We start from the raw sequence: 21,019 nt of genomic DNA on the forward strand, positions 1-21,019 counted from the left end.
GAGAGCTGTAGGGACGCTCTGGAGCGGGGCTCTGCAGGTGCCAGGATCTCAGCACTCAGCGTGGAGCTGAGGCTGCTCGGACCGACTTGCCCTCGAGGTCCCCAGGCTGCACCTCGCTTTATGTCATGACCTCGGGGGGGTCTTCAGGCACTGGTGTTCAGTGTGGTCTCAGCCGCTCTGAGCCTCCTCCGTCAGCATCTGGCACTTGCTGGCCACGGCAGCATGGCCACGGCTTGTCCCAGGCTGGATTTGGGGCAGCCTCCTCTGCCGGTGTCCAGGAGAGGGGACATGCATGGTGCAAGTAAGCTTGTGCCATGCCATGCTGTGCCATGCCGTGCCCAGAGGCACGTGTGTGTGAGGAGCTGGTAGCCCAGTGAAAGCGTTTGTCTCTCCCGGCAGCCTCCGTCCCTTGGCTCCTCATCACGTCCCACAGCTGGAGGAATGCCGCTGCCTCTCTGCATCCTGGGACGCCTGGGTTTGAGCAATACACTGAATGCAGCAACGCTTTACAATTCCTTTAGCTTTGACTGGGCTGTTGCAGTATGTTAATAATTTGCTGGAGCACCACTGGTGGTGTTCGTCTAAAGGAGAAAATTGCCCCTTTCCAAATTACAGCCTCTAATAACCCAGAGACCCAGTGTGCTCCTGCTTCTGAAATTTAAATTGAAGTTAATTTAAATAAAATTGGCTTTTTAGCAATCAATCTGCCATATATCCAAGCCAAGCTTTTACACTGTAAATTGAATATCCCTTTGGCACTGGTGCTCTGCTCTCATCTCCGCTCTTCCAGCCCATTCCCTGTGCTTGTTGCCAGCAGGAGTTCGGCCCCATGTCCGACGTCCCACCCTCACACACCGTGCTGACTCCGGGGACGGCCCTGGCATCCCATCTGAGGCGGGCGGCTGCAAGCACAGGGGACAGGGAAGGAGATGGGGCCACCATGTTGCAGCCCCGTGTCATCCTGTCTAGTGTAAAGCCCTGGGAAACATCTCCCATCCCTGCTGGGTGGCAGCGGGGTGACGGCTCCCGGCAGCGCTGGTCTGTCCTCTGGCTCGTGACAGGTTTCTGGGTGGATTGTGCTTCCTGGTGAATGTCTGGGCTGCTCGTACTGGGCAGATGAGGGAAGCACCCTCCGCTTCCTCAACTTCCCAGGTTTCAGAAAGTATCCGGCGTTTGCTCTTGCTGTCTGGATGGGGGCCGAGCACTAGAAAACCATCACTGATGGCTGCTCCTGGTGTGGGAGCCACACGCGAGGCTGCGTGGTGGGGCTTCTGCCCTGTGCGAGGACAGAGAGAGCCATGCCAGGTGTCTGGTGGCATGCCAGGCTGTGGGGACATGGGGAGCCGTGCCGGGATACGGGGAGCTGTGCCAGGCTGCGGGGGCACTGCCTGTAGCTGCCCCTGGGGGCCACTTGGGCCAGGGGCTCTGGGGGCTGTCGGTGGCACTGGGTGACAGCAGGGCTACTGGCGCGGCTGGGGAAACGCTGTGAGTCTTGAGCAGATGCGGAGAGCCAGGGTTTCTCTCTGTCAGGAATAACTGTGCCTATTCCTCCTTAAGGATAACCCTGCCTGTCCTCGCTTTCTCGCCTCTGATCTCCCGCTCCAGAGGTACAGCTTGGTTGGATGCTGCACCTGGTTTGGGCACATTTCTGTTTTATTTCTGTGCCTTTCTTAGCTCTTCCCGCTGTTTTCCGTGAGCAGCCTGCAGGATGAGGTGCTCTGTAGCCCTGGAAACATGGTACCTCGTCCTACAGCCTGAGCTTTCAGTAAACAAACCGTTGCTGGTGTGGCTGCACCTGAAAACTGGTCCGCTGGGAAGCCAGCATCATACTGGCTTCATCCTCAGCATTTTAAACATTCAGACCCTTCGCCCTGATCCAGACGTGAATGATATAATCAGCTGGAAAGCTCTATTTCTAGCCACTGATGAACAGCAGGAGAAGGGGCTGCAAGACGACAAGTTAATCAGCCCTCTAAAGTGTATTTATCTAGCACGCTATGCCAGCTGCTGTGACATGCAAGGACACACCAGGCCACAGGAGCTTTTGCGTGAATTTTCCATTGTAACCCTGCTGGTTTTATTTTAACTCTTTTGATTCTCCTAGAAGAGGCTTGGGACTGAAATCTCTCTCCAGTGCTTTGCTTTGTTGTTTTCCTTCTCTTATCATGTGCATCTCTGTTATTTAATCTCCTTGTTTAGGCGGCACCAACTGTGCTTGGTTAAGATGAGTGTCCCGATAGAAATGGAGCGTGTTTTCCACAGTCAAACAAGCACTTCCAGACAGTTCCCTGACCCCCAGCTGGGTCTGGGGAAGGCAAGAGAGAACCGTATGCAGAATGCGTGTCCGGCACCGGGCCTGGGTCCCCGCTAGGAGGGCAGGCTCTACCTCTGGTCAGAGCAGCAGTAGCACCATTGTCAGCAGAGTCACGGTGGGGTAACCCTTAGTGCAAGTGAGAAGAAAATCTTGCCTGCTGCAAATTATTCTGCATAATGGACCAAATATTTTGTTGTATTTTACCCCAGTGGCTCCACTGTCAAAGGCATTAATCTGGATATACCCTGGGGCAATGGAGAATCTGGCTTCATTTTTGCTGTAGTTTTGCAGTGTGATTTACATCTCATGAGAGAACAGGATGGGCTTGTCATACAGACTTGAATTCTGAGTCAGCTCCAGTGTCTGAGCCATCAATTTAAAGTGAGAACAAAAGTAGGGGACAGATGACCTTTTAAAATCATTTTTCAGCTTCATTTAGGCCTTTCATTTCGGCTGTCCTACTGCCGCAGTCCCCTTGCTGAAGCCCCTGCAGCTTATTATACCCTTTCCTCTGCGCGCACACGTGCACACACACAAGCCCCCGCACTTCTGAAATGACACGGTGCAGGAGGAAAGCACTGGAAAGCAAAATCTCTGCAGGGGCTTGCAGAAATGCTCATTGCGATGTGTAAGACATGGGCTGCCCGCTGGCAGGAGGGGGTCACGCCGCAGGTTTGCCGTTGTTGGCTGCAGTGCCTCCTTTTAGTGTCACTCCGGCCCCGTCTTCTAGCATTTAAGTGCATGTAATGAGGGAGCCGCCCAGAGTGGCAGCTGAGGAGTGCGGACGCATTTGCTTTTTACCTGGCAGGACGTTCTTTCCAGTGTGGGAAGATGAAAGTGCAGGCTTGGCAGCCCCACCACCCAGGGGACGGGAGCTGTCGATGTCCCCGAGCTGGTGGAGGAGCCTGGCAGGAGCGAGGTGGGGATTGTGCTGCGTTCCTCTCTTTGCCGGGCCATGGCTGCTGGCCTATGGCTGCGGACCAGCCCTCCTGGAAGCCCGGCCGCCCTGCTGTGGTTAACTGACCGCTTGCGGAGGAGTGGATTTTTAAGGCAGTGCCAAAGCTGGTGACTCGGGAGAGGAAGGCTCCACGCGGCGTTACCGCTGTGTACATCACGGTGCCATTTTGGTCTTTCACTTTCTGGGGTTACAGCATGGTCTGACTTTAAAGATGTAGTGAAATTAACCTTATCAAGGGCCCTGACATGCCATCTTGCCTCATCATTGAGGATGCTCAGCATGCAGCTAGCTAACCTCTCTTTTTTTGGTCTTGCTTTGTACCTAACAGAAGAAAATCGACTGTCCGCGAATTGTACCTGCCTCACTGGACCCAATGCCCACGGGAGTATCTCGGGACATTACGATCTCGCTGGCTAATGCAACTTTCTTGAAGGTAAATGAGTTCCTAGAGAAATGGGGAAGGTTCAAATGAGCCCAGGCTGGTGTGCAGCAAGGTGGCCAAAGGGAGTCTTAAGTACGAGCTGGTGTCTGCCTTGGGAGTGGGTGCTTGCGTTAGCAGCTGAAATCACGGTATTAACAAAAGACGGTGGTGGAAAGCATTGCCCCGACGGCGAGGGAGATTGCGTGGCAAAGCCGAAGGGAGATGCTGTTTGTGCGCAGGCATTCTCCAGGGATCTCCGGCAATTAGTGACAGGCTTTTTGCATTCGGTGGAAAAAGGAGGTTTATACACCTTGTAAAACAGTCACTAGAACACAATGTTTGGGGGAAATAAAATTCCCAGTTTCCTCCTGGGTGTTTGCCGCACCACAGGGCGTGCTGGCGTTGCTGCCCTGGCGCCATGCGCCAGCCCGGCCCCACCGCCCCAGCTCGAGGTGAAGGACGAAGCCCAGAGCCTGTGCTGGCTGAGCCACTGCTCGAGGTACGGCACGGAAATGTGTTTTAACCTAACTTCTGATGGTCACTGTGGAGCTTTTTTTTTTTTTTTTTTTTTTTTTTTTGTGAAAAAATCCTTTCCATGAAATTTTCTGGCATGAGAATTGCAATAGGGTGAAAAGCAGGTGCCTTTGGAGATGCATCACACACCAGGAGGAACCAGAGAGGCTGGGCACTGGGAAAATACTTGACTAAGCTCTGGTATTCGTAGAAAGTGGCTCTGTGTCATTTTGGGTCAAGTCTTCAGCGGGGCCAGTGAGGTCTGGATGGCCGTGCCCCTGCGGAGGGTACCTGCATGCAGGACAGCCAGGCAGCTCCTGCTTCTGCAGGCAAAGGAGAGGGCTGGAAATGCTGGCTGCGGTGGGGGGCTGCCAGGTGCTGTGGGGCACCGCATCCCCCGGACCTTGTGCCCCCCCAGCGCGGGGACAGAAACAAGCTCTCCCTGCCTGGCTGGGGCTGCCCTTCCTGCCCCTGGCCTCTGCAAACGGGGATGTGCCTGCCGTAATCAGCAAAATAGGGCGAGAAATCCTTCTTCCTCTGTGGATGCTGGAGGTGGCTGAAGAGGAAGCAATACCGCATGGAACCCCATAGGAAATGCAGTCAGCAGGAAAGGGGCTGAGGCACGACCGCTCCCGGGGCGGCTGGAGGGGCTCTGGCGGTCCGGTTTCCTCCCAGTGCCATCTGCAAACTGTCCCGGGCGAGGGGGGGTTTCCTTCTCCTTTCCTCTCCACGGCAGCTCGGGAGCACTGCTGAAGCTTGGAGCATTGGGGCCGTGTGCCCCGACACCTTTGCTGCCGTGGGGGCAGTGGCCAGGCGGGGGGCGAGGGGCACGGCGAGCCCGCAGAGCCTGAGCTGCCGGGGCGCAGGCGATGTGCTGGGGGAGACCCCAGTTTCCCCCTCGCGGCTACCGGTGTGTTCACTCAGCCAGCAACTGCCTGCCAGCAGTCTGGCGCTTTCTTTCATGTCTTTTATCAGATCTGTCCGTTTTCAAAGGGTAGTTAAACCTCAGTAGTGGTGGAGCATCAACCTGCTTGGAGATAGGCTTTTTTCCTGCAAGACGGGGCACAGCAGTAATTCGGGGCAGGATATCATCCTTGTGTTATCAGGAAAGCAGCACAGAAAATCTGCCTTTGAACGTGCTCCCATCTGGGTCCTCATTTGAATTAGAGATTTGCTCTGTGCAGTTGTTGGGAAGGTGGCTTTGAGCCCAAATCACGGGCTGGTTTGGTCTTGTTTGGGTGAGGCGGCATGGGACCACGTTGGCTCTGGGTCGGCATTGCAGCATGAGCTCCAAACACCTGGGGCCAGCGGAACCTGGCTACCCTGTGGTGGGGGTTACGAGAGTGTAGCCTGCCAGGCGCGTCTCCTGGTCTGAGTGCCGTGGGTCAGACACATCTCCTGGTCTGCACATGCTGCATGGCCCCAGCTCCAGGAGCCCCACACCTGGCCACGACACTTTACAGCAGCACGCTGGGCGAGGGCAGGGGACGGGGCTTGGCTCCACGTGCGATGCTTAGCCTGCAGCGGTGTTTTCTAGAGGTGTGTAACACAGCAGGATTAATTAGGCACGGATCCCAGTGCCGTTTACAGCGTCGGGTTCTGATCTCCTATTTGACTTGAACGCGGTTCAGGTACTGACGGCAGAAAAAAGGTGAGACTCGGCGCCTGCCAATCGGGTTGACTGAGACGGAGAACTGCACACAACGGTGTTGCAGCCGTTCTGCCCTTGTCTTCCCTCTCCCAGGAGAAAGCTCTGGAGTGCCATTTTGGGACAGACAGGACGTTCGAAGCCCAGTGGGTGAACTCCTCCGCCGTGGAGTGTGTACACGTGCTGGTGAGTTGGGGGGTGAGGCCGCTAGCCCCTGCTCCCCCTGCGGCGTGGGGCAGGTCCGAGGGCAGGGAGGGTCTTGCCCCCAAACCTCCCACCCAGTGGCTGGGATGCTGCCTGCCCTTCTCCCTCCCTCTGCTTCCAGCTGAAAAAAGTGCAGACCGGGCTCTCCCCTTGGGCCAGAGGCTCTTTGCCTGAGCTGATGCTGGACGGGCGTTCGCGAGTCGCCGATGCTGCGTTGTCTGCTCCGGGGGTACCTGCAGTGGCTGCAGCCCCGGCTCTGCTGGGGCTTGGGAAGGAGCTGCTTGTTTACCTTTCTAAACGGCAAGAGTTCAGTTCAGGCAAAAAATTTGGCCACCTTTCAGCGTTGCTATTTCTGTAGCTTTTATTCTGAGATAGGAATTGGCCTGAGAAAACGCTCAGAGGCTCACTGAAGAGCAGTGTGGGGTTGCTGGAGGGCAAACTCTGAAAAGCAGCAAACGTTCGGGCTTCCACTGATGGGAATGCTGCGAGTAGAAGCTGGAGAGGAGCACTTTCCCATCATGTCACCTGCAGAACTCTGTATTGTAGCCCAGCACCGAAAATGCGCAGACCGGACAGTCTGTTAGTTTTCCTGTCCGTTTTTGCTAAAAAAAGCAGCAGGCCAGGGCTGCGTTGTCCCAGCGGTGTGCTCTGTGCCCCGGTGCCCTTCATTGGGACCTCAGCAAAACAATTAAAACAGAGAACAGCCCTCCCTCTTTCTCTCTGCTAACGATGAGACCCACCTGTACTGAGAAGCAGCAGTCAGAGAAGCCTCAGAGGAATGTTAATCCGTGTAGTGTATGTATGGAACCCCCTATTTTACTAAATTTCCTAAGCTTTTGTTTATTTGTTTTTTGTGCGCAGCTCCACACATCAGAAAAAAGCCATCTCTTCCCAGTGAACCTTCAGCTGAAGGACAGACCAGACAGATTTATCGACAGTCCAGAGATGATGACAGGTCTGAGTTGAAAATATTTTTATTCTGTTCTCATCTGGTCAGCTTGAATGACTCTAAAATCCTGGCAAAGTTTATGGGTTCAGGAGAGAGACCATGGCTCAGCGGGGCACAGCTGAGCTCTTTCTCTCAGGCACACACAAAACACGTGTTTACCCAGAGCTGCTCCCACGGGCACGTGTGCCCAGAGCCCCGCAGGCGCCTGCGGACGTCCCCTTTGCACCCAGGGAGAGTCAAGCCCCATCCTTGAGTGCAGGCAGCGGCTGACGTCTCCATGTGCGATGGGGTCTGCTGGTGCCCTTAGTCACAGCAGAGATGTGGGGCGTCCCTGGGGTCAGGGAGGAATTCCTCCCGGAGGAGATAAGGGACAGGGGAGGGCTCTGCCCTGAGCTCTCACCGGAGCGTGGCATCAAGGTTCAGCACACTGTAAAAATGGAGTCTTTTTTTTTTCTTTTCTTTTTTCTCCTTTGCTGAGAAAGAATAAAATGTGTAAACACATTTCACCCCTGGCCCGCTCTCTGTCTCTGGGAAGAACGCTCGGGTTCCCAAAAAAGCCCATGCTACGTAGCAGACAAAGGCAGGCAGAGTAGAGTGCGCTCAGAGAAGGCACGCCGGTGGGACAAGCCCGGCCACTCGGCCAGCAGGGCCAGCGTTTGCCCCGCTGCTGCCTCTGCCCCCGGCAGGACGCGCCGTGCACCAGCTGCGGGCTCTCACCGGGGGCTCTGCTCCCCCTCTGCGCGGTCAGCAGTCGCAGCAGAGGGAACTGACTGACCCTGGATGCAAATGAGAACTAGATGCCTGCAGTGAGATTTTCTTTGGAGGACAGCAGTAATAGAGACATTAACGCCATCAGCCACTGACCCAGGATAAAAAGGTTTCCCCATAGTAAATCCCAGTATAAGGGAGGCTTATCTTGCAAAGCATTCCACTTTGGTGAAATAACCTTTGAAATACCAATCGTGGGTAGGCATGAGACACGGCTTCCTAGCAGAAAGAAGAGGGTGTCCGTGTTTTTGCGCTAGAGAGGTAACCTCGGGGAGAGGGGTGGGAGGTGTGAGCTAAGGCTCTTCTGGTGGGCAAGAGAAGGCTCTTAGTTCTCAGCGTGGGTGGTGCTGGGAGCGGGAGCGACTGCGGCGAGAGCGTGCTGGAATTCCCCCTCCTGTGCGGGTAAGGAGTCGCTTACACAGACTGTGTTTGCATCGATCTGAATTTGCCAGAATATTTGGAGATCCTGCGGGACCATTAGGCTGCTCTGGCTCCTCCTCGCCTCGATCAGATTGGTGCGAGGAAAATCAGAGCAGCTGACTTGCGAGCAGAGACAGAGATCTGCCGGGCCAGTTATAACTTTGTGCATCTTTTTTGCTGTCTTTAATAGAATTGCTATTAGTGTTTATTATTTCAATATTTATTAGCTTTTATTGTAACCTGCATTTTGTTAGTCCACTGAAGGAATCCCATCCCTCTGCTGTTGGGTGGAAAACCAACCAGTGTAACTCACTGGGTGGACTCCAGATGAGGTGAAATAAGCTCATTTTTTTGTGGAGAATGGGCGACTCCCTCGGTGCCAGTGAAGTTTCATTAGCATGAGCACAGGCAGAACGCTGAAGGCTGAGGGATTCGTTAGTTGCTTATGAAGCGTCTTGAGATCCTCCTGTGAACAGAAGTGCAAAATGTGACTGTTTCTTTGTTTTATGTTCTCCTGCTAAGTCTCCTTTGGGGAAAGGGGTGTGAAAGCACTGTTTCCTGAGTGTTTCTGGCTGTTTATCTCAGCGGATGCCCACACTCCAGCAGCAGAAGTCTTTAGGCTGGAGAGGAAACGTAACCTGGGGCACCAGCTAATGAAGAGGTGAAGGCGGTGTAGGAAAATGATGTGGAAGCTGAGCTGAGCAGATCTGAAGGGAGAAGTCAATGAAAGGGGCCCGTGGTCACCAGGGGGAAGGAAAGGAACTGTAAACACTGTACGAAGCACTGTAACCATCCGATTTTTGCCAGAGTGCGGAAGCAATGTGATTGCTTCGCTAACAGGATGGAGCCAGCTTTGCCAAGCAGCTTCCCATGTGGATGCTGAGAGTTGGAAACATGTAGCATAAATTGACAAAAGGTTCCAAGTTTGGGTGTTGTTTGTTTTTCAAGGGGAAGAAAAAGGAAAAGAAAGTGCTAAATTATATTGCAGTGAGAACAAGCACCCAGTCCTTCTGGGAAATCTTCAGGATGGCAGCCAAGCGCTGCCTCATCTTGCTGTATGTGCAAGCTGCTCTGCTCATCCACTGGATTTCGGATGTTACTTGGATTAATGGAGCCAGGGGATGGGGGAAGTGTGGGGGGGGTTTGGTTGCCTCAAGCTAAGCAAAGCTGTGACAGCCTGAGGCCGGGGAGCTCACGGTTTCTGTTTCTCTGGTGGTTCAGTGGAGGTGTACAACTGCGCGACGGGGAGTGCTGACTGCTCTCAGTGCCTGGGCAGGGAGGACCTGGGGCACCGCTGCCTCTGGAGTGAGAGCAGCTCCAGCTGCAGGCTGCACAGCGAGCCCCCCCACGTCTCGGACGCCTGCCCACCGCCGGACATTCGGAAGGTAAGACCCGAACGCGGCGCGGTGGGTGCGTGTGACATGGCAGGCGGTGCCGAGGGCTGAAACCGGCTGCTATCCCTGGCTGGGAGCAACACAGGAACCGCACATTGTCCCTGGCACAGGACAGGGTCCGGCCCAGCGCTGAATTATTCACTGACTTTCTATGCTGTTGAATCACCTGATGGCAAGGACATCTTTGCTAGTGATGAGATCCAGTCTTCATCCAATATTAGTGGGAAAAACAGCAGCACAATCAAAATGTCCCAGAGTTCCCGGGGTTGGTAAAAGCGAGAAAGATTTGTAGGGTTGGCTGGAGGATTCTTATCAGGAATAGCGTTTAATGGAGCATGGCTGAAGTGTGAACGTGAGCCCTATCTCCAGGCACATGTGCTCTGCAGTTCAGCTGAGATTAAGAGTGGCAGAGGGACCTTTTGGCATTATGCATTTTGAAATGAGTTTTATTTAAATTGTAGTTGAATGAATGTTTGTTGGGGGCATTTGGATCTGGGGTTCTGCATAGAGGTATGGTATGAGCCAACAAATTTGTCCCTGACAAGTAGCAAATCTTAAAATGAGCTCCCTAGGAAAGGAGAAGCTGGAGAGGCAAAACAGCTAATAGGAACATCAAAATTGGCAAGGATATGGGATTTCTGTTCTTAGGGGTGCGTGTAACGATAGCTGCTTAAAGTCCAGGTGCTGTAACACTGCATGGAGGGGCTGCAGGATCCCCATCACCTGCCCCTTCCCTCTCGTCACCATGGGAGGGGGGTGCTCCCCCCGAGCCTCTCCTTCCCCAGCACACGTCAAGTGTTATCAGCACCTCGCCAGAAAATAATGGAAGGAAATCACCATTCAGGTCGCAGAGCGTCACAGGACTCTGTCACTGTTTCCTTAGCAAACAGTATCTGGTAAATCCAAATCCTCCGTAGTCGCATGAGCAAACAAGCCCTCACAGAGCCCTCCTGGATGGGGGAGCAATGCAGCAGGCAAAGGACACCCAGCCTAGTGGTGGGTCCTGACCAGCCCTGGCTGGCTTGGCCAGCTGGTGCCACCAGCCATGTTGTGCTGGCTTTGTGTGCCATTGCCTTTGCAAAGGGAAAAGAGACATTTCTGAATTGAAGGGATTTGTCTCGCCCGCTGAATGATGCGGTTGCCCCGGCCAGGGACACCCCTCACGCGGTGGAAGAGCATCACGCTCAGCACCCTGTCCACTCGCAGCGGTGGAGTCAGCAGCTGCCAGATGAAAACCCAGTGGTGTAGGAGATGGATGGGGAACAGGCTTCTCCTCCCAAGGCACCGGACTCATCCTCCACCCCGGGTTGCCACAGTCCTGGTGTCCTGGCCACGCTCCGTGCATCAGAACACTTTTTGTCTTGTTTTTGTCCTGAAGAGCCCCGCTGTGTTCGGGACTGCCCTTAAAAACGTGGTGGCAGGATTCTGTCTTCCCAGCACACTAGCATCCCTCCTCTGGGTTTGTCTCTGCCCCAACTCCATTTGGACCGGTGGTGTGGAAGGAGTGACACTTCACCCCAGATGCATTTGCAGCTGGAGTAATCCCTGACCAAACCCAGCACAGAATCACAGAATGGTTTGGGTTGGAAGGGACCTTAAAGCTCATCTCATTCCACCCCCTGCCCCGGGGAGGGACACCTCCCACTGGATCGGGCTGCTCAAAGCCCGGTCCAAGCTCCAGGGATGAGGCAGCCACAGCTTCTCTGGGCAACCTGGGCCAGGGGCTCACCACCCTCATAGTGAAAGATGTCTTCCTGATATCCAACCTAAATCTACTCTTTGGCTTCTCATTTGCAAAGCGGCAGCAAGGGTAGCGTGGCGGCAGGCACACTGTCGGGGGAGCAGGAGTGTGAGGAGCCATTTGGTCTTCTTCACGGGGGGCCAAGTGGGACATGGATACAGGCACAGGCTCAGGGATGAAGGCCAGAAGCTTCCTGGTGGTTCTCCAACGACCTTTCCTGCAGATTGAGCCGCTGCGTGGACCGCTGGAGGGGGGCACCCTGCTGACCATCCGCGGGAGGAACTTGGGCCGACGTTTCAGCGACGTCCTGGGCGCCGTCCGGATAGGCAGTGTGCAGTGCACGCCGCTGCCCCACAGATACGTCGTCTCCGAGGCGTGAGTAGGGGGGGGAGCTGGGGAGGACGTCCCTGTCCTCTGGTGTCCCCTGTGCCTGTCCCCGCGCTGGGTCCCCGGGCAGGAGCGGGGCGCTGGCCTGGCCTGGGTGGGACGTGGGTGCCCTGCGCCAGGGACTGTGCCGCAGCCGGCGCCAGGCAGCGCACGGAGGAGGAGGAGGCAGCGGCTGTGGGCTCTGGTGGGGGTGGCATGACCATCAACCTCCCGTTTCCCGTCTGCAGGATTGTCTGCCAGACCGGAGAGGCTCAGGAGGCGTTTTCTGATGTGGTGACGGTCAACGTGAGCCGGGAAGGGAGGTCCAGGGAGCGATACTCTTACGTGGTGAGTGGCCGCTCCGGGATGTTTCTTCGGTGATTCTCACACTGAGGTTCCCTGCACCCCTTAGAAGAAGGCTGCAGCCCCGCACCCCCAGAAGGAGGGTCTACGACAGAAAGCGTCGGGGTCTTCGAGGAGCAGCTGGCCTGTTCCCTCCCCTGAGCGAGGTCTGGCAAGGCCGGGGACTGCCACTGGGGTGTCATGCGCAACCCCACCCCGGTCACAGCTCCTGCAGGGCTTTGTCCCTTACCCTGGCTGGGTCATCATTGCTCCTGCTATAAAAAGGGGCTCACTTTTCTTCCTCCTCTTTTGCTAAAATGCCATTACAGCCTGTGAGATTTTTTTGAGTCTTGCAAACTCTCTTTGTGCTATGGAAGTTACATACCATAGACTCACATTATTTAGAACTGGTATTTTTTGCTGCAGAGATTGTCTTAGTTTTTGCATGAGAATAATGTGTAGGGATTAGACTTGAGCTAACCCCCGTTGTCATTATACAAAGAAAAGCCCTTTATAGCTCTGTACTGTACCATCTCACAAAGATAACTTTCATCTCTATAAACCTGAAGGAAATCCGTGCATTTCTTCTCTTTCCCACAAGCACCCTGGTCCCTGGCTAGAGGCTGTTCCTGGGCGTCCAGGGCAAACACAGCAGGGTGGGGGCCAAGGGCTGGGGGAGGATCGACTGTGCTGCAGTCGAGTGGCTTGAGGGAGGACTTGAGCCCGGAAATGACTCCTGGTAGCCATTGTGAGGAATTTAGGGCAGGATCACAGATTGTGATCCCCTATCCTGTACCTGGTGGTGTGCTAGGCATGTATTTCAGGGAGGTTTCTCCAGCAGGCAGCTGGCACAGGCAGGGCACATCCCAGTGTCCCGCAGCAGAGCCAGGCCTGGAGCGCACAAGGAGGGGACCGGTGACGCCAGGGCTCTGCCAGGCTTGGCTCAGCGCTACTTCCCAGGGGGGCGTTTGTGCTGGGACCCATTCCCATCGTTTCCAGGCATCCATGTTCACATCCAAAATGTCTTAGAGATCCAGCAGTCTGGAGGGGAGCAAGGTGCAGCTGGGGTGCGACCCAGTATCAGACCTTGGGTTTGGGATTTCTGGAGCATTGCCATCAGGATGTGTGTGCTGACTCGGCCACATCACCCGCTGTCGGGCCGATTGTCTTCTGGACAAAGAGGAGAAGGGCCCGAAGAGTGGGAAAGGGCTGGGCGGCTTCTTTGCTGGCTTTCGGAGTGCAAGGAAAAGCCCTCTCAGGAAACACCTGTAAAAGCACCAGTGCTAAACAAAGCAAGAGGAGCAAAAGCCAGTCGATGAACCGAGACTGGGTCCATGACAGCTCTATGCTGGCAGCTCCTGAGCGGGCTTATGGCAAAGGCTGTGCTCCCGGGAGAGGGAGAGGAGCTGTTTTCTGCTCGGGTGGCACAGCAGAAACCTGTCTTGTGTCTGTCTCAGTAAAGTTTGGAGGAGGGGTGAGACGGTGCCCTGTTCTGTGCATGCGCGTGTCAGGGAGTGAAGCTGCACGATGTGTAGCTGCTGCTGTGTTCCACACCATAAGTGGCTTCTGCACCATTTGCAAACGCAGCAATGCCGTTTAGTTTTCTTGATCCTCCTCTCACACACAATGGCATGAAGATGGAGCAGACTACACCATGCAAGGCTGGTCTTGGTGAGACCTCAGCTTGAGCATTGTTAGCAGTTTACCTGGAAAAGTCTAAAAGACTTTTGGAACTGCCCTTCCAAAGAAAGCCCTTTGTAAATTACCAGATATTGTTGTGTGCTACACCTTTCAAAGTCCCTGTTAGATGTATCTAAAAGAGACAGTATTCAGCTGTAATTCTGCTGAGAAGGAGGGACGTGATTGAGGGGCTTCTCCAGGATATTATAGCAGGCTATGGATGAGCTGAATTTGCCAAATGAGCTGATTTTGCAAAAGTTGTGATGGAGGCGATCAGTGCTGGCAATGCACGGAGAGCAGTAGCCACTGTCTTTTGCTGAGGGGAAGAGCTGGAGGGCTTTGGGGAACATGAATAATCCTCTCTGCTGTTGTAACTGCAGATTTGAATGCAGAGGTTAGGGGTGAAGGGCAGGAGACAGCTGCCTGCAGACACTCAGAGAAATACAAATTAAGAAAATGAATCCTGTGGAAAAGGGTAACGATCAGAAACAACAGAGGAAATGGCTGCAGAGAAATAAAGCAGTCTGAGTGTAGGACAAGGGCAAGGATAGCTATTAATAAGCATGTTTGTGTGCCTGGGATTGACAGGGAAGGGCATTGGCAGCGGGCGGTACGGAGCAGCCCGTGTTCTTCGCCTCGGCGCGGCTTCGCTCTGCGGCTGCGGCGAGGGACGGGCTGCGGCGGTGAGCGGGCAGCAGCCAACCTCCGCAGCCCGGCGGGCCTCCCGCCTCCGGGGTTTGCAGCGTTTGACAGGGAATTACCGAGTGCCTTGTGGAAGGGTCTTGAAATAATTATTTGCTCTGCCCTTGGTGTCTTATTCAAACCGGAGTGGGGAAGTTGCCCAGCAGACTCTCCTGGGGCGCTCTGTGTCGCAGGCATGAGGGTTCAGCGCTGCATTAGTTATCAAAGCCTCAAGCTCATGAAATCTCAGGAAGATTTCCAGGGGCTGCAAATGCAGATAACATACGTGCTAATTTCTGCTGAAAATGGCGAGAGGCAAAGTAACTTCCCCCTTAGTTCCTGTCGCCTCAGGAGATTCAGGTTTGAAGCTTCCTTAAGAAGGAGTTTGATATTCAATTTTCTCGACCCAGGTGGCTTTGCTCACAGATCTCAAGGCCATCATCCAGTGGGGCTCTAGCATTAGCTTCACATTCAGGAGGAAATGGATCTGGAAGGGCGGAGATGGTGGGAGCCGGAATGAATGAGAAATCTCCTTTTGTTGATGGACCTTGAGCTGTCGCCAGCTCGGGACCCTCTGTGGGAGATCTCAAGGGACTGGTGGGATCCTGGGCTCCAGTTTGGACTCGTGTCTCATTTATTGCCAGAATTTAGGGACTGCAGAGAGTCACAGAGGTTTTACATGATCTCGCTCCTCAGCACATGTACCTTTCTCCTTGTTCTGAAACCCTGCCGGTGAAAGCTTTTGCTGTGCTGCTGTTTCAGAGTCTTACATTACTGAATACTTAGATTTACCGACGCAATTCCTACATGCAGTGTGGGGTATCCAAATATGAATTTACCAGGCTAGAAAACAGATTTACCCTTTGTTTTTAGCTTCCCATGGTGCAGTCCATATATCCCCTGAATGGCCCGAAGGCTGGAGGAACCAGAGTGACCATCAGAGGCAGCAGGCTGGATGTCGGCTCCGAGCTCCGTGTCCTTGTCAATACCTCCAAGCAGTGCACTGACCTCAGGTGGGACTGGGTCTGGGGGCTGGCACTGAACTAGTGACAAGTACCAAAGCATAAGGAAGGATGATACTGTTCCCCAGGAGTTCAGGAAGAGCTGGGGTTTGGATGGGGGCCACCAGTGCACACTGCTGCTAGCCTTGGAGCCATCATGGCATCCCCACTGGGATCCCTCCTGGCTGCCGCCTGCCCCATGTCCAGCGCCCCGTCAGCCTGCTGTCCCTGGCGCGGTGCGGCAGAGCTGCGGTGCGGGTGCCTGACACCAGGATGGGGCGGGTTTCTCTGGCAAAGCGATGGCGTTGGTCTTGCCGTGATGTGGTGATGGTGACCAGCAGCAAATGAAGTGCTTCTCGCGCACCGTTCGCAGGACGCTGCCGGGCGTCTTGGGGGCGCTGGGACCAGGACCAAAACGCTGGGAGTGAAGCAGACGTGGGCTTCGTTCCCAGATCTGCTGGAGGCAGAAGGCACCTGCACACCCAGGGTCCCGCTCCCATGGCAGTTTGCAAACCTCTCATCCTCTATGTCCCCATCTCATCAGCGGGAAAAAGTAGGAGCCTGCCCTTTTCCTTTGGCTGTATGGGAAATCAGTCTGGCAGCCTGGGATGGTATATGCTCAGAATTGCTTGTTAGTAGGCAATGTAATTAACAGGGGATTGGGATGTGACTGGAAGCTCCTTCTTGCCTGCTCTGCTGACGCCTCGCTTCATGGCGGGGCTCAGGTCCGCGGTGCCTGGCTCCGGCTGCTCTGTCTGCCGTGGCTTTCGGCACTTACCCTGCCTCTCCCTGCACAGCCGCAACGACAGCACCATCACCTGCACCATGCCGTCCGCGGAGCTCACCACGGCCGTGCGAGTCTGTGTCCAGTTTGAGAACAAGTCTTGTGCCAGCTACAACATCACGTTCAAGTATGAGAAGAACCCGATTATATCAGACATCAACCCCAAAAAGAGCCAGATCAGGTGAGATCCCTCCCCTACCGGGGACAGCCAGGTCTGCCAGGATTTGTGGCCTTTGTTGAGATCAGCCTCTTAATTTTTGCCGAATGCAAAAGTGAAGAGTGCTCTCCCATCAAAGTACAGAGCTAATTGGAGTACCCTGGTGTAGCCTGCTGCAGGCAACGCTCACGCACCCTGTCTGTGCCATCCGGAGGCGGAGTAGATCCCGAGCAAACCCTATGTCAGGAGCCCAGGAGTCACAGAAGCACAGGCAGAGGCAGGGCATGGTGTCGGGGCCTGTGACAGGCTGTTGTAGCATCATGACTTCCATTTCAGAGCTGGCACGTGTCTGCATCTTCCTGCAACAGAGGGGGACGGCTCCGGGCTGGTGGGAGAGGGTCCTGCAGGGAGAAAGGGGCTTTCTCAGCCCTGGGGTCTGACACCTTGCCTTGCAGACAGGGACAAAGCGGGCACCGTAGAGTGCTCTTGGGGCGCTTCAGGTACCCCAGCACTGGAGTGGAAGAGGTCTCACACACCAGGACTGTCCATAGCTCATTTCAGTGCATTTAAGAAATGGAAAAAAGTCAGCCTTGGTAACTGTACTGTGTACACCTGGTGGGTGCTTTAGGTTCAGGTCTCAGGCCTCTATGAGACCCTGAGGATTTTTCTTGGCAGTAAAACTGCTGGAGGATAAGCTGAAATTTGTAATTTTGGATTTCAAACTTCCCTGAGGTCACAGTATTTCATTTTTAAAGCGTGTTGCTTTTAATTTCATGTCTCTCTGTGGAGCTCTCAGGCTCCTGTTCCTTTGGATACTGTGGTGAAACCCCACCTTTCTTGGCTGTGGAGGCGGGAAAACCCAGGGCTGACCAAGAAATCTGAGAGTCCAGCGCCTGTGCCTGCAGGACCACGCTGAATCCGGCGCAGGCACGCCGCAGGCTCTGGCGGGCTGATCCCCCTGGAGCAAAGCTGTGCCTCGGCATTCCCAAGTGCCGTGCCAAAGATGCAGGCTGTGGGAAAGTTAATGACAAGGCGCAGCAGTGACTCAGCCAACCCCAGCTCCTAGCCGGCTTGCGAACTATGCCGAGTGGCGAGAGCGGCATCTCAGCACAGAGACAGTGCAAGAAAGTCACTGCCCATATTCACAAGGGAAACCACCAGGGTATTCCTCCGTCACCTTAGTCTGCTGCTTAGTACTTAGAGCAGTTTCCAAATTTCAGATGGCTGAGAAGGTGACGGCAGTCCCTCTCTTCAGACTGCTTGGTGGCTTGTGTAGTCCGACTGCTCTGGTGCTTTGCTGGGCTGTCGACCATGAGGGGGTCAATAACTTCTGTAGAAATTTAGCTGGATCTGATTTGTCTTATCATATTGCTAAAATAATCTGTGTAAGCAAAATTTAAAACAAAACAGAAGTTGTGAACTAGTCTGCAGGCTCTTAGTTAGAAACTTGGATCATAACTACGTGATAATATCTACAGCGTTGTAAAAGACTTCAGACGACCTGACTTTCAGGGCCTTGGACCCAAAGTCACTGTGTCTGGAGTGGCCTTGAGATAACGGGATTTCTAAGTCCTGACTGTTCCTGACAGATGCTCCAAACAGACCAGCTGTGATACAGAGGAAGGGGAAGGTAAACACAGGGTATAGCTTCTGCTGCCCAGAGCAGGCAAGCCGTGCTGGTTCTCCTTCCCTTGCTCTGCCTTGTGTGCATCAGGGCCCTCGTTACTGTCGTTAATTGACTGCACATTGAGAGGCCCATGTTTCGCATTCCCCAGGCAGCAGATCCAAAACACAAAACAACTTTCACATTTTGATCTAAATCAGAAGTGTCTGGGAGATGTGGGATCCCTGTCAACCATAAAGGGGTCTTCTCCCTCTCCAAGACTTACAGTTCTCTGGGTCGCCGCGGGGCAGGAGCAGGGAATATCTCCTGGTCTTTGCTTTGAGGGGTTGGAGGTTCACGTCTTACACCACTGGTGGCCTGGGTGACCTGCCGCGTACCCCTGGGTGCAGAGGCAGGCTGCTCCTCTGGGGAGTGGGAGAAAGGGGGACAGTTTTCTGCTGCGGGAAAAGGTCCCCCCGTTCCACCACAGCGACTCTGCTGCTCCTCCTCCCCTCCCTGATATCTTGCTAGCAGTGTGGGTGCTTGCTGCAAGTAGGAGGAAGACTTTGGCTGTTGGGTCACGTTTTCTGCTCAAGCAACCAGGAAGCATCCCTGAGAAAATGACATCAGGTGACACCCAGCCATTGCACCTCGCTGCTCTGTGTTGTCCTCTGTGATCACCCTCTTTCTTCCCTTCTCCTTGAAGTGGGGGCAGGATCATCACCCTGGAAGGAAGAGGCTTTGAGCTGGTCCAGAATGTGTCCATGGTGGTCCGTGGCATCGGCAGAGAGCAAACGGTGGGTGTCCCTGCTGGGTATCGCCTGGTAACTGGGATCAGGGCTGCGTGCCCGGTGCCTGAAGACGTTTGGGGTGTGAAGCTGAGGCTTTAGCCCATGCTACGGATCGGGCTGGAGCAAGGCTGGGTGGGAGCACTCAGGATGTCGGGTTTTTGATGTACATGCTCTCTCCTGCTTTCAGAGCTGTAAGGTTCACACCGACACTGTGATCACCTGCCCCTCTCCAGCTGCCTCCAACATCACTGTGGGGAGCAAGCCCGCTCCCGTTGATTTCTATCTCAACGGTCGCCTCTATGCGGACGACCGTCCGGCTCTGGATGAGGAGATGTACCCCGAGGAGGCCTTGCACATCAGCAAGTTCAGCCTGGAGTACTATGCCGACCCCCAGTTCTTCACAGCCAAGAAGGAGAAGTGGATCAAGCACCATCCTGGCGAGCCCTTAACTCTGGTTATACACGTAAGAGAGTGGCATTTACAGCTCTGCTTCTTTTGGGGCGTTGCTGCTCCCCACTGGGAAGCTCTTCAATCTGGAGTGCCAGCACAGTGGTGTTCACAAAGGCAGGAGAGAGAAGGAGGGCGGATGAGGACGGGAGAGGCAGGAGCAGGCAGTTCTAGCTCAGTCTGTTGTCCCTGCATCAGTCTTCACTGGGAGATGCAGCGTGACCTGAGGATGCCCTTTGAGGCATGTTGACAGAGCTGCGTTTGAAGGATGTAATAGCAAGAAGCTAAATAAAATACTGCACATATGAAAAAGAACCTGGCCTGAAATCAGGCAGGTACTCCAGAAGGTCCTGACAATAGATATTTATTCCTGCAGAATCAGGTCATGCATTCTTCTCCTTTGGCTACTGAATTCAGCTCAGTTAACAAGGAAGTTGGGATACAGCAGTTGGGTGGCTTGGACAATGCGCAATAGTAATTCAAAGGCCATTGTTCGCTGCAGGATATCCTCACTGCTTGCAACGTGCTTGAGAAACGCACTCCCCCTTTCTCAGGCTCTGCAGACGCATCTCCTGGCTATCTCCTCTGTTGTACATCCTTCCCCCCTCCCAGGTGGGCGCTTAGATCCTTATCTGCGGTGCACAGCCAGGACAGATCAAAAGCAGATTTTTCCAGGTTCCACGAGGGGCTTGCTCATCCCATGCCCCATGCTGAGCGAGGAATGGGAAACAGGAAAATGGGGAATGGCTTGGTTCTGGGTTTCCTGTGGAGTGACGGAAAAATGTCCTTGGTGAGGGAGAGTCCTCCCAGGTCTGAAAAACAGCAGGGAATATGGAAAGTAAAGTAGGAAAATCCATTGCAATTCCAACTGCTACTCTAAAGACTGACATCCTGATTCTATTTTTGTCCTTAGAAAGAGCCTGACAGCCTGGGCCTGGAAAGCAACGAGTACCAAGTGAAAATCGGCCTTATCTCGTGCGAGATCCAGATTGTTTCAGACAAAGTCATCCACTGCTCTGTCAACGAGTCGCTGAGCACCTCGGAAAGACAGTTACCAGTGACGGTGAGTGCCAGGAGCCTCCATGCTCCAAGCACACGGGGCAGAAGGGGTCCCTGTTGCAAACCCTGAGTGCGAAGGAGCCCGCTGTGGGCGCAGGCACTGGCCAGGAACGCTCACGGGCTGCCTTGCACGGACGGGTGGGCAAAACACACTGTGCGTATGCAGTGCTAGGGCTGCCCTGGGTCACGGAGAGGGGCTGCCGCTGAACTGACCGTGCTGTAAGCTGGGGGCAGGAAGATTTTGTCAGTTCTTGTAAGGCGCTGTGAAATCCCAGGCATGTGAGTTTTTGTCACTTGCGGTAATTGTCTTTCCTGCCCCTCATGAGATGCATTTGGGGATTTCCATACAGTTTTTGGTCAGCTGGCTGCCTCCTGCCAGCAGCAGAGAGCTGCAAGTGGGCATGAGAACGTGACCCTCACCGAGCTGCAATGAGCCACTGGAGATGGGTCCCCGCCTGTGACCGGGCAGGGCAAGAGAAGTGCACAGGGCTGGAAAGTTCTGTGTTGCTTCCCAGGGGCTGACATTTTGTCACCACAAGGAGCTCAGCGTTGAGGACTGTTCATCTTCGCGTCTGCAAAATTCGCAATACTTTGTTACTGTCCTTTCTTCCACAGAGGGCTTGACATAACTCTTCCTCTTGCCCTCAGTTTCCCTCATGTCACATGCAGCCCAGTGACAGGCAGGGATGTGACTATGGCTGTTCGTATCTGCGGAGAAAACGCCTCCCTCGCCGTGGTCTGAGACCCTGCAGCCCCTTCCCAGTCCCCATGTTAACAG

General features: G+C 54.4%; 1 protein-coding gene across 1 annotated transcript in view; it reads left to right on the forward strand.

The window, feature by feature from the left end:
• PLXND1 (plexin D1) overlaps positions 1–21,019 on the forward strand; it is an 83,872-nt gene that overhangs the window by 30,767 nt on the left and 32,086 nt on the right. Inside the window, exons 9-19 of the mRNA XM_063347778.1 lie at positions 3,601–3,705; positions 5,951–6,040; positions 6,920–7,013; positions 9,417–9,580; positions 11,554–11,705; positions 11,945–12,044; positions 15,273–15,412; positions 16,198–16,365; positions 18,651–18,741; positions 18,923–19,198; positions 20,096–20,245. Of these exons, the coding sequence (XP_063203848.1) occupies positions 3,601–3,705; positions 5,951–6,040; positions 6,920–7,013; positions 9,417–9,580; positions 11,554–11,705; positions 11,945–12,044; positions 15,273–15,412; positions 16,198–16,365; positions 18,651–18,741; positions 18,923–19,198; positions 20,096–20,245 (1,530 nt within the window). The remainder of the gene's footprint in view (positions 1–3,600; positions 3,706–5,950; positions 6,041–6,919; positions 7,014–9,416; positions 9,581–11,553; positions 11,706–11,944; positions 12,045–15,272; positions 15,413–16,197; positions 16,366–18,650; positions 18,742–18,922; positions 19,199–20,095; positions 20,246–21,019) is intronic.

This window comes from Chroicocephalus ridibundus, chromosome 10 (assembly GCF_963924245.1).
Source record: "Chroicocephalus ridibundus chromosome 10, bChrRid1.1, whole genome shotgun sequence".
NCBI classification, from domain to species: Eukaryota; Metazoa; Chordata; class Aves; order Charadriiformes; family Laridae; genus Chroicocephalus; species Chroicocephalus ridibundus.